This window comes from Numenius arquata, chromosome 11 (genome assembly GCF_964106895.1).
Source record: "Numenius arquata chromosome 11, bNumArq3.hap1.1, whole genome shotgun sequence".
NCBI classification, from domain to species: Eukaryota; Metazoa; Chordata; class Aves; order Charadriiformes; family Scolopacidae; genus Numenius; species Numenius arquata.
The window spans coordinates 14,885,855-14,899,149 of record NC_133586.1 but is presented as its reverse complement, the minus strand read 5'-3'; the positions used below and the strand labels follow the sequence as shown (position 1 = coordinate 14,899,149).

Sequence of the window (13,295 nt, the reverse complement as noted above, 5' to 3'; positions counted from 1 at the left end):
TGCTGTTAAATTTGTTTTATTCCTTCATCTGTACAGGTCAGAGACTCACATGTTAGTTCAAGGTCTTGAGCCAAAAACCATGTATGAATTTGCAGTTCGGCTGCATGTGGACCAGCTCTCCAGTCCCTGGAGTCCAGTAGTCTACCATACTACCCTTCCAGAAGGTAAGGCACTAGGAGAAGACCACACGATTCTAAAAAGAAACCTCTGGAAACCAAATGGCCTGAAAAATTGCTTATTAACTTTAAGCTGTCTGTAGGAGAGAGAAATACTTTCCTCTGAGATACCGATATTGCTCTTCTCAGTGAGAGTGAGAAAAATGCTGTCAGGAAAATCCATGTTTTGGAACTGTGAAATTCTTTTTTGAAATCTACCTGAAATCAGCAAGGATTTTTAGTAACTTGTGATATACTTAAACCACTGAATGAAAATAAGTTAACTAAAAAATGTAAAATAGGTATTGAAGAGGCATGGCCGATTCATAGGCATCATGAAAACATGTTTTAAAAAACAGAAGTCTTAAAAACTGTAAGAATATTACACATCTACTGCCCGAGCTGCTGGTTTGCTTTTCTGTCAGCTTGGTCAGTGAAAGTCAAAAACTTCAGTTTTGTGTTCTCAGCATCGCAATGTTTGGGACATACCTGTTCACAGGGTAATGATGCAATTTTTTGTCAGTAACTGTTTCCTTCTGGAGTTGGAGGAAAAATGTGAAATTTGCTCTTACAAGAGCCAAGCTATTGCCAGATGAGAGTTAACAGGAGAGTTTCTCTTGAGGAGCAGTGAGTATGTCTTTGTTTATATATTGTTTATCTGGGATGTAGCAGTAGCCATTAGGTCTGCACATCAGTTTATTTCTGAGCAATTTAATTGCATGTAAATTAGGTTAGCCTAATAGCATTGTGTTACTGTTCTCACAGCACCATCTGGCCCTCCAGTAGGAGTGAAGGTGACTTTGATAGAGGATGATACTGCTTTAGTTTCCTGGAAGCCACCTGATGGTCCTGAAACAGTTGTTACACGATACACTATCCTCTATGCATCCAGGAAGTCTTGGATTGCCGGGGAATGGCAAGTGTTGCACAGAGAAGGTAAACTAAAATCATAAACCTATGAATTGGGCAAAAAAATGATGCTACTTGTAAGATGCTTTGTTACTTTCAGCTCCCTTGGACTACAATAAGAAAGCAATTCATAAAAATGTTCACATAAAAGTTATAATTAGTTTAGAATTATTTCCATGGTTATGATGAAAATGTATTAAAACCAGATTAATACCCAGAAGATGAGGGAGGAGGGGCTGGATGTGTTGCTTTGGAACTCAGTGTGTGCATGTGAACCAAAATGTCTCATAAATTCAATTATATCCATCATACTTCTGTTGTAACCATGATTGCGATGGTTTCATTTTGTAAATGGACTCTTTCAAATCTGAAGTCTAAGAGATGCCTTGCTCTCCAGACCTAAATTTATAAATGTGCTGTGTGGGTTTATATATTTCTTTTGATCACTGCCAACCCAGTTAGCTCTGTTTGCTTAATGAACTTGCCCCTACTCACAGTAAATTGCTCTGCAAATTCAATTTAACTCTCTGGCTGTATTCTACTGCTGAGCCCCAGCTAGCTAATCTAACAGTAGCTCAGGTATAGTAATATCAACTGCAGCCACATCTTTGTGATTAGATGTAAATATACTCTAAATAGGCACTTTCCAGAATAATACTACGATTTGAAGAGCTGCATCAAGAACAGATCTCTGCTATAGCCAGAAAAAAGGGAAAAAAGCATTTACTATTTGATTGGTATTCAAAATAGACAAAGGCAGTTCAGAATAGATAATGTTCTAATAATGTATTCAACCAGAGAGGGAAGCTCAGTGTTACAGAGTAAAGTCACGTGCTTGAGTAGTTTAAGAGGACTGCCCAGAAAGAGTTAGGATTTTGTTGCTCTGTGCTGTTTCACAGCTGAAAGCTTAGCCGTCAGCAGAGAGTGAGGCTTTAAGTTTTTTGTGGAGAAAATTCATAAAACTTAATGAGTGTGCTGGCAGTGGACAATTCGTTTCGCCATATGTGAGAGTGAACTGTTTTAGTTCAAAGATGGTGGTTGTCCTTTGTGCTGCTCCTGAAGAGGGGACAAAGGACTAACAGCCATTTTGAAAGGTGGCAGTGCCGCTTTGTCTTGGCTGGCACAGAATGGTATTTCTTGGGCTGGCCTCAAATAGGGTGGTCAGCCACGAAGAATAGCAGTGAAGTTATTATTAATCTTAAGCAAAATTTGTGAAAAATAACTAGTCTCTGAAATATCAATGAGGTCTAACTATAGGGGAAAGACTGAGCCCATGGTTTCTCAGTATTAAAATTGTCCACTGAACCAGTGATATAAAGTTGTCCCATTAAATTGTTGAAAGAAATGGTGATGTAAAGTTATGATATTAAAGGACAAATTTAATATTAATTTTTACTCACTAAAAACCCTGTATATTTAAATTCACAGAGAGCCTATATGTGAAGAATAAATCTTGTCATTCTGGTGATGTTATGCTGTATTTGTTGTGTGCAGCAAAGTGACTGAATTGCTTTCAGATACTTACTTCAGCTCAGCCATGGCTGTGAAACCGAACAGCATCCCAAATAGTATCTTACCATAGGTATTTCGGATGAGGGGATGGCAATAACAGTAAATATTTTCTTGTGTTCCTGATAGTGTTGGAGGGAATGAGCAAATGGAGAGCTATAAATCTCAGTGTATTACTATGTCCATCAAAATTAAAGTCACTAATTTTGTATTTTGACAGATATATTAGGGTTTGAGGCATGGCATGGAATTTGGGCATCTTGACACGTCAGGGCAATCTATAATGCTCTTAGTTAAAGTACAGATTAAAAGGTCTGTGAAAGAAAATGAGTATGTCATGGTAAAATTGGGCAAATACTGTGACAGTCCTCTGACAGTCCTTTCATAGGTGATTTGAGGTAGAAGCAGGGTTTGGTTTTTTTTTTAATGCATTTATTCTGATAAGATCAGCTAACCCTATGCAATAAATAGCATTGTTTTGTCTTGACACTAAACTTGTTCTGCTGAAGATTTGTGAAATCTTAACCCCATTCCTTTCCCGTACCTCCAAAGACCCCCCCCAAATAAAAAAAAATAAAAAAACCCTACCAAAACAAAAAAGGACCAACCAGCCCCAACACCTATAAAAGTGCCCGAGCATGAGCTTTATTTTATGCATGAAAATGTCTATCAACCCAGCAACTTAAAAAACAAATCCCTAATTTCTGTTAGCCTTGGCAGAATTAGAAAATATACCTGCAGTTTGTTGCTGATTTGTGATGTAAGATATCTTCCAGCCACCTCCCCCCTTTTTCCTAGTTCTCTTCAAGTGGATCAGAAGTTACAGCCTTTACACCCTTGGTGTGCAGTAAATCAGTACAAAGTGCTCACTTGCTTTAGCAATGCAGCAGATTTGAAAGGAGCTGGTGGGAAAGAGCCTGTAATATTGAAACGTGACCTTTCGCCCTTGGTGGTGCTAAATATTACAGCTCCTTTGGTTACAGATACCTCACATTTTACTTCAAATGCTTTCAGCTAATGGATGTTTTTTATGGAAGAGCTGAAATAGCTTTTGAAGTAGCTTCCTTTTTGCCAAATGTATAATCTTTTCTGTCAACATATCAACCTTATATTTTATACGCTCCCATGATACTATAAATTCTAACAATTTGAAAGGTTGAAATTTAGACTTAAGTCTGGGAAAGCGAATGGAATATGTGAAAGAGAACAAGGGATAGATTTGGTCCTGTAACTGCCACTATTTAGGGAAAGAAAAGCAATATATTTCTACGGTAGGAAGAAACACAGGCATTTTAGAAAGGAATTGAATTTTAAGCAGCAGTCTGCAGTCCCTGGACAGGCAAAGCTCTCATTGACTTTGATAGAAGTTTTGCCTGTCTAAGGTCGATGCAAGTGAATCCTATTTATGTTCTTAATCTGTTTTTCCTGCCTTGAGGGACTTTAGGAAATGAATCCTTAGCATGTGAAAAAGACATTTTCTGTAATATTTTTAGGAGCACAGCTTAGATGCACAGTAATCAAGGAAGCCTACGCAGGCCTAAATGGGTTTAATTTTATTTTAGAAGCGTGGTATAATGTACTCTTACAAATCTGTCATTTATATTTTACCAACTAGACCTGAAATTTGATAAACTGATCCTGAATTATTTTTTATGACGATTTGCATTCACATTTGTGGTACAGTGGATCTAGGAGAGGCACATAGATTACTATATGAGATAGGTCTAACATTCTTCTTTCTCTGCCTGAAAGTCTGGTTAATGCTCAGAACATCATCTCACAGATACGACATAAACACTATCTCACTGAAATGCATCTAGAGCTAGATTTAGGATTAGTATGCTGTGTATCATAGCCACTAATTGACTCTTGGTTTTGAACTATACTGGCACTTCACAGTGTGCTGTGTTCAAGCAGTATGGAGGGAGAGGACAGAAGGGACAAGCAAGCAACCCCAGTGTTCATTCTGTACCCTGTATATGCACGATAGAATGTATAAAAGTGATCACAGTCCTCAAACAAGATTTGGAGGTGGTACTGGAAAGAAAGTGTAGGTCCCAATGCCTATATCTCAGCCTCTTCCCGTAGATTTTGTCTAACTGGAACTGTTTATCAAATCTTTTCACAGGAGCAATGACCATGGCTTTGCTGGAAAACCTTGTAGCAGGAAATGTCTACTTGGTCAAAATAGCAGCATCCAATGAAGTGGGAGAAGGACCCTTCTCAAATGCCGTAGAACTTGCTGTCCTGCCAAAGGAGACATCAGAGTCTAATCAGAGACCTAAACGCTTGGATTCGGGAGATTCCACAAGTCAGTAGCAGTGTTTGGATTACTGCTGTCACAAGTACCAGGAAAAAAAGATCCCTGTTTGTTTCAGCTTGTTTAGCTTTCTGTTTCATGTGAGGCAATCCTAACAGTGTAGCATTTTCTTCTAAATGAAATAATTTTGGAATTTTTACCTCAGTTCAACTCAGAACTGGTTTCTTTTACTCAGAAGTTGGAAGTTTGCCTTTAAAATGAGAATACATAACTGTTTTGAATTTTACATCAATGTCAACTTTGCAGCCACTCTTTTAAGGAACTTCCTTTTAGTCCTTTATTTGGCACTGGATAACCAGGTAGCCCAGCAGAGATGAGAGGGCATCTCAGATAAATCTGTTGGATTTTTCTGGTTCCTGGTATTCCAGCAACCCAAATCAACCTGGCAGGCAGTGGTATACCAGCATCACCAGAGAAGTCAGCCCCACCTGCAGCTCTTTGGGGAAAACTATGTGTTACCTTGCAGAAATTCAGGTAACATCAGTGGTTTCTCCATATAAGAATGGAAGAACACGTTGTCTTTGTCTGGCATAAAAGAGGATTTATCTTGGTGACTTGTTACAGATTTTAAAGCTATTTGGGGAGACAAGAGCTAGTAATTATTCAGGTACATGAAACTTTTAACCTTCCCTTGTTGCTACACATTGAGTTGTGAATAAAACACAGGGAGTTTTCTTGCTCAGGTTTTCTCACTTCCTGGAATTTAGTTATATTTTAGGCCTGAATGAGCAAATGCCCTCAGGATTAGGTTAATAGACATATGATGTCAAAGCATAAACTAAAGTGAACCCTCCTAGGTGATAGTGCCTGGAATTCTCCGAGCCTTTTCTCTTTGTTGTCTAGTAGCACTCTAAGGAAGGGGATGGAGGGAGCTCCTCTGCTCTGTATTGTAGGTCACCAAAGAGGCTATGGTGTGGGGCAGTCTCTTCTTCCCCTCCCACAGCAGGACTGCATACACTGCTCTATTTGGTCTGCAAGTTTTATTTTCAAAAGTGTCAAAGTGTATGACAGAGAAGGTCTGGAAATCTCATTAAAAGGAAGCATTTGTCTCTGTGGTTGTGACTGTAACCCTATTAATTTCCTGACAGGGAGCAGGGGGTAACCCTTCTTATTTACTGAGCCTTTCTATGTTCTTTTTTGCTATAGCTTATTCTGACTATTACCATCTGGACCAGAAGTCAATGACTGGCATTGTTGTTGGGGTTTGCATAGCCTTGACCTGCATCCTTATCTGCATCCTGATTTTAATTTATCGCAGTAAAGCCAGGTAAGTTCTCTTTCTTGAAGACTGAGCTCTTTCTCAATTCTTGGGACGTGACTTCTTCTCCAAGAGTGCTAAGTTCTCTGAAGTATTCTGTCTTTTCACCTATTTCTGCTAGCAGTGGAAACAAAGCACTTTGTTGGCTCTTCCTACTCTACTGGAGGCCCTCTAATGAAAAGAAGGAAGAACCACAGAGTCAGTGGTGCTTTGACAACTAAGTATGAGGCATATTTCCAAATAAAACCCCCTTTTGAGTCAGATAAGCATGCTGCTTTACATCATCTGCTCCTCCTGCTTAACCCTCCAGCCTGCCCAGACCTGGTTTGCAAGGCTTTAACCCCCTGGTGTTGCTGGACAAGAGGAACTCTGACATAAAGCAGTTCCATGATGCCATTTCTTTGCAGTGGTGCAAGCCAGCATCTGTCCATCTTATCATCAGCTGCTATTGGGCATAAACTAGCCCAGTGTCTCTGCACATAACTATGGATTCAGAACAAATATAAGTTACTTGAAATAATAAATTAAAAACTGTATGAAAGTATATTTTAGTAACAAAGGCTTTTTAGCATACATGCAGGAAAAAATACGAATTGGGAGACAGTCTGTGTAGCATGGTAGAAAAGTCATAATAATCATTAGTAGTTACTTCCTCCAAGTAATATTACTAATCATGACAATTCCTGTCTGCACTTAAGGTTGTAGATACTGTGTATGATTAACTAAAAGCAGTTGTTATTTTTATCACTAGCAGTAACATTTTAAATTCCATGAGAGTTAGGACTATCATATAACAAAATGTAGATGCCGATAATATACCAATATTACTTGATTAATAATAGCTTTAAAGTTTATCCTTGATTTTTTTGTATTTTCTTCCTGTGGGTCAATTTTATTCCTGCTTAACATTGTGTAGGAAAACATCTGCTCCTAAACCTGTGCAGCAAAGCACTGACCAGCTGTCACATACCAGCATCTCATTAGCCAGTGCTAATGAGGTGGAGAAGAGTATTGAAGGAATTGCAGAGAATGAAGAATCCTTATTGCCAATGATAGTGGGAAACAGCTTCATTGACGCTAAGGTACTGTGAGCTTTACTCACTCCCAAAACAGAAAGATTTCTTTAGAATTTATTGCTCGTTCATTCATCTCAGTCCTTATCAAGAGTAAAATATGTACACTACAGATCCACAGTGGGTTTTTTTAATGTGACAAGCACAAGTTTGGCAATCCAGGGTCAAATTTTCAAGACTCATCTTAAAGTTCAGCTCGAGATCTGATTCAGTACACTTGTCTTGTGCTGTACTCTGCAGATTGCAGAGTCTGGCTCTGGCACAGCATCAAAGGATAAATCTCCATAGAATTAGGGCTGCAAGGTGGCCTCTGCTACTCCAGGGAGATAGATAGGTCCTTGTCAGCACCTAGTTCAGTAAGTGCCTGTGCACGATCTAGGCAAGTATGACACTAAGCAAGTATTAAAAAAAATACTATTTTTCTATGTATTTACTGGTAAGAAAATGTTACATTTTATAAACTTATATTTGGTCAAATTATAAATTAATCTAGATGGCAGGATGTATCAGTGGCTGTGTAGAATCTTACAGTCCAGGAGTCCAGTGTGACAAAACCACATTGGCCTTACTTTCACATGCAGGCATACTGACTTAAGGCTTGTTCTGTGCACACTGCAAACTTGAATGGAGCTGCTGCCTGAAGATATACAGATGTGGGAAATGGAAATGGACCCAGTACAGGCACAGACACTGTGTCTGTGAGTGGTCACATTCAAAGCAATAGAGCGAGAGCTGCGGCTGGAATATTTTGCTGTGTGTTTGCAGTATTACAACTGTTGGGTCTGGCCTGTGGGCTTGCCAGAGTTAGTGGATCTGGCCTTGACTTGTCTCGAGCAGTAGATGAATACCAGACCACAAAAACGTGACTGAGCGCTAAGACTTCATTTGTCTTCCTTTTCAGTATGGAACCAATAAGTAGGAATAGAAAAATATTTTCAAATATCTTAGAAATTTATTTTGTTAAAATAAATGTGTGTGTGTCTCCCTCTACTGTAGGGGGGATCTGATCTGATTATTAACAGCTACGGGCCTGTCACAAAGGCTAACTGCAAGAAAAGGTGGCTGTTCTTCCAAGATACTAAGAAGGTGAAGACTGAGGAGGTAATTGCTCTAATGGGCAGAGATGCACAATCTTTACTGTAATACCCTGTGTTTGCAAAGGAAGATACATAGTTTTCTATTTATGGAAAAGCATAATTAGTGGTCTAATTTTATATTTGGATAGTTTGGATTGTGTTAAGGTTGATGGTGTTCTGCCGTGTAGTAAAGTCCTATGGAAGTTTCATTTTCTGTCCCAAGTTACCAGATACTGTAACGGTTTACAGCTAACTGATTGCTTTCCTGCCTGTGCCCTTTCATCTGTGAGCAAAAGGATTTCTGTGTACTGGGTCTATGCATAGCATCTACAATATTACATCTGCAGAGACTGGATATAAATATAAATTAAATAGGTAATAATAAATAAAAATAATATAAAAATATAAAGAATCCTCTCCTACCCCAGCAGATAAAACTTTGTTTGCTGAAAAGAAACCAAAAGAGGGCTATTAAATGATCTACTCAAAGTACTGAAGAAACTGAGAATCTGAGTAAAACTGCCTGGCTTCTGAAATTGTTTCTCTGAACAAATTTGTTACTTGGATGAGAAAAATAATAGTTTAAAACTGAAGTGTTAAACCAAGTCCTCAACCTTATACTGCAAATTCACACCTATGGGGCATCTAACTAATGTTTATTGAATTGTAACTTGTATTGTGCTCCTGTATGTTTAAGGAATAGGAAGTCTTGATATCCATGTTGTAAATTCATATTCCAAAATATTTCCAGAAGCAGCCGCATATTTCTGATGCCTCTATAAGCAAAGTATTTCCTACCACCCAAGGAGTAATGCTTAAAGAATATGCATGAAGGGATGGGAGAGAGATTTACCAAGTATGTTTTTAAAATACCATTCAAGTCTCTACACTGAAATCATTCTTGATTAGCCATGCTTAGCTAGAAGGGATTATTTCATCTATTATGGAAGAGAAAAGTATTAGCAAGACTTGAGATCGATTCTTTTTAACCTCCTGTAGGAAAGCCCAGGTTGTTCTGAGCCAATGCTGTTAGAGGCACTCTGGCAGAATAGGAAATAGGAAATGCAGTAAAAATTCAAATTATGGATAAGCTTTTCAGAGGCTGAACAACCTTTTTCTCTGTGCTTTTTATGTAGCCTCAGAGAAGATTTGTCCAGGCAGTGTGTCTGTACCAGCCAGGCACCACTGTGCTGATCAGTGAGGATGACTCCCCCAGCTCCCCTGGCCAGCAGTCTAATTTCCAGGTGCCATTCAGTATTGTTGCTGATACAGAGCATTCAGCCAACAGCGAAGGGAGCCACGAGACCGGTGACTCTGGAAGATATTCTCATGAGTCCAACGATGAGATACACCTCTCCTCTGTGACAAGCACCACGCCTCCCACTACCAGTCCTTTTGTAAGCAGTGACTTGGGTACGAACACGATGAGCCCTGCCATAAGTAACTGCACAGAGTCTCCTCTGCCGTTCGCTACTGACCAGACTCCTACCTCACCTCTTCAAATACACCCTGCGGTGCAAAACTGACATCCTTAGAGCCACGCCAGACATTCTTGCAGTGTATGTCTGTTCGAAGGACAATGAACAGGGAGCCAAAGTTTTACTGTGGAAAGCCTGACTAACCGAGCAGGTGATTCCATATTTCTGTTGAATGTTGGGGGGGGGGTTGTGTTTTGTTTTGTTTGTTTTTTAAAGCTCACTCATTTTGAATGTTCAGTGGTCAAAAAATGTGAAAGGACAGTGAAGATTTCTGACTAAATTTAAAAATATGTCACTGGAGCAAAGGGAAGGCTGTTGGCCCTTTTGCTGACTATCTACCTCAGTTTGCCAAGAGGTGAACTCTGAATGACGACTGCTTTACCTCATTTGTGTTCTAGTTGGTCTCAGCTATGGAACTGATGATACTTCCTAGTAGTGTTGTTTTATTTTGGGTTTCTTTTTTTTGTTTTCAGTTGTGTGTAGAATGTGTGTGTGTGTGCGTGCACACGTGTGTGTGCTCAGTGATCAGGGAGTTGTATAGGTAGGTGAACAAGATTGTTTAGCTGAAGCTCTGCCTTTAAAAAGAAGGAAACCTCAGAGTATAAAATGTAATGATTTAATGTGGTTGACATAGAGGATGTTAAAAACTGGGAAAACTGGAGTTGGTGCTTCCATGTATACAGCCACAGGAAATCTTTTGTACCTCTTGATTTCTCATAACCCAAATAAGCCTAGGACAGTGCCTTTCCCCAGAAAGTTGTGCCAGCAACTGCTGGCAGGATGTGTGCTATATCCTTAGGGCTCTGGGACATGTTGGGTTCCCCACAGTGCCAAATGTTGCCCCTTATTTGACAGTTAATGCTAAAAAGCATGGCAAAATGAAGAAGTATTCAGCATTTCCAAACAGTTTGGCTCTGCCTTAGAGTCCTGGAATAGATCATAATGCTGAGTATTCCAGTATCACAGTACTTCTTAGCAATGGTGCCTTGCATTATATATTATGAAATTTCTGATTTGCCTTATGCCTTTTTAGTATTCATAAAGTTGCTTTGGAGTACAGAAAGATGCCTTAACTGTTTCTTAGATGTTTTAAGTAAACCGTATCATGAGTTTACACTTCATTGTTACCCAGCTTTGAGTGCTGATAAGCACTGCGAGCATCGCAGTATATCTCGGAGCTGTTGTGAGGATGCAGCCCTGCTCCTTGCCTCACCTAGTGTGCTGTTAGCCAGGAATTTTAGCTCAGGGAGTGACTTTATCCAAATGCCAGTTTAAAACTCTGATTAGGCTACCATCAGAAATAAAAAAGCCAGAGCTTTAGTTGAAGAGTCTGTTGAAAGAGGTGAGTACTGGTACTGCCTTGAACCCATGCAATTCCTGTTTTATACTACCTCCTTTAAAAGTTATTCTAGTGTTTTTTGGGGTTTTTGTTGTTGTTGTTTTTTCCTGTACTCAGGGAACAGTTTGTTACTTTTGAGCTGCCTCACGGAAACGTGGAGCAAACTGACAGGGTATCATGTTTTGTTTTTTAATAGGAGAGAGAGAGAGAGGGAGGAGGTTGGAATCACCCAATATTATAAACTTGCCTGTATCTATATCCAGTCCTCTTCTCCACTCCTCCTTTCTCCCTGTTTTACTTTAAAAAAAAAAAAAAAAGAAAGAAAAGAAAAAAAAAAATCAGGCATATGTTTTTACTTTTAAAAAAATGTTTAAAACGTAATGTTATGAGAAAGCAACCATAGGAACTCCTGGCTCTATTTAAGTCTGTCAGAACTCTCATTGACTTTACTGGGCCAAGATGTCACCCCTAAGGTAGACCAGGCTGACTCTTGTATTGTTCTTCGTGTATCAAAAGGTGGTCAGAAGTCATCAATTAGCCCTACTGTTCGGTCTGTTTTGTGTTGATGAATCAGCCTCTAGTTACTGTAGTTCTTTACCTTGTAACTGTTCGCTAGTTCTGAACCAGACAGTACACGTTCACCTTTTCATAGCAGTGTTGATTCAAACGCTTTAAAAACAATCTTGTACCAAAGACTTTTCTGTAGAAGGAAGCCACATATTGTCCAAAAATAATTGAACTAGTTAAAAGCTATAGGTTTGAAGAGCTGAATACATTTTATTGTATAAGTAGTTACTAACAAAAAACAATAGGGCTTCTTGATTGTAGTAGTTGATTGCATAGGTGAGTTGTATGCTTCTACAATTTTAACTACCTTGTTGTTACAAGAGCCTTTAAAGAAAGTTATAATAATACCAGCAGATATCTCCAAAGACTTCCAAGTGTAATTTTTTTCTCCAGCATGTAGTTGATCAATAATACAGTATTAAAAAAAAAAAAAAATATTTTTGAACAGGTTTTTATCTACTTGCTGAAGAAAAAGAAAACCTTTTCACCAAAGATTTATTTTTGGTCTTGTCAGGCAGAATGTTTAGTGTAGAGCAGAGTACTGTTTCTAGTTAGGTAAAGTGTGAATTAATCAAAACTAGATTAAGAATGTTTAACTGTAGCATGAAGTTTCACACTTCATCTTTCAGAGTAGCCTCTTTTGTTAGTTTCAGGCAGAAAGCGCTGATATGCAGATGGTAACTGTTTGCTTCTCCAAAGACTTGTTTGCTGTTAAGTACTGATAATCAGATGTAATTTTATGACCCTCATTACAGGTAAATACTTTAAATCCTAAACTTTTTCTTCCAGAGACCCACTCTGTAGTGTAACACATGGACAGGTAACAATGGAGAGAAACAAACTTCATATAAAATTTGTCAATCTAATATAGATGCTCTAATTTCAATAGCCAAAGAGTTGAAAATACTCAGTGTATTAGAGAGCAGTGCATCCAGAACTCTATTCGTCACTTCATGTTTTATTACGGTACTTTTTATCAGCAAATAAAGAAAACCAAAGATATTTAAGGTTACCTCAGCATATAGGCAAGCTTAGTTAGACATTAATTATTCTGTCTTTTTTCTTTACTTTTATGTTAACCAAATATAATATGTTTCTCCAGAACCCAGTCAACATTCATGTGCTTCCCTTTACTTCATCACACAGTCATGATTACTACAGAATAAAAAATACGTTCTCCTCAAAATTTATGGCCTATGAATAATGTATCACAAGATTTTGCAAGAGAAAATTTGTTTTAGGATTGAAAATTCCACCAACGTAAGCAAAGGAATCTCCAGAAAAATTGTGTAGAAATTGATACTTTATTGAACTCAGTAGCAGAGTCAATCCTTCATGATTGTAACAGTGCAAATTTGGGCTCAAAGTTTAAATGCTTCATGTCCTTGAAGCCAATTCATGTAATTATAGATATGATATTACAGATTTTAATTTTGTTAAAAGTTTATACCTGTGGCTGTCTAAGGAAATCAGTTTTTCATATGTAAACTTTGTTCATTCCATTTGCCTAGAAAGAGCTGGCAGAACACAGCAAGCAGAATGGTTTCAGGTTTTCCAGTATTTTTTTCTTGGCTACGTCTGTGAAACTGGGTCCTGGAGAAAAAAAATATC

At 38.5% G+C, this 13,295-nt stretch overlaps 1 protein-coding gene across 1 annotated transcript in view; it reads left to right on the top strand.

Annotated features, from left to right (window-relative positions):
* The window catches only part of PRTG (protogenin), an 86,152-nt gene extending 76,326 nt beyond the window's left edge, over positions 1 to 9,826 (top strand). Inside the window, 7 exon segments of the mRNA XM_074156424.1 lie at positions 37 to 164; positions 921 to 1,091; positions 4,702 to 4,884; positions 6,040 to 6,160; positions 7,068 to 7,233; positions 8,221 to 8,325; positions 9,437 to 9,826. Coding sequence (XP_074012525.1) covers positions 37 to 164; positions 921 to 1,091; positions 4,702 to 4,884; positions 6,040 to 6,160; positions 7,068 to 7,233; positions 8,221 to 8,325; positions 9,437 to 9,826 — 1,264 coding nt within the window.
* Positions 9,827 to 13,295: the final 3,469 nt, after the last annotated feature.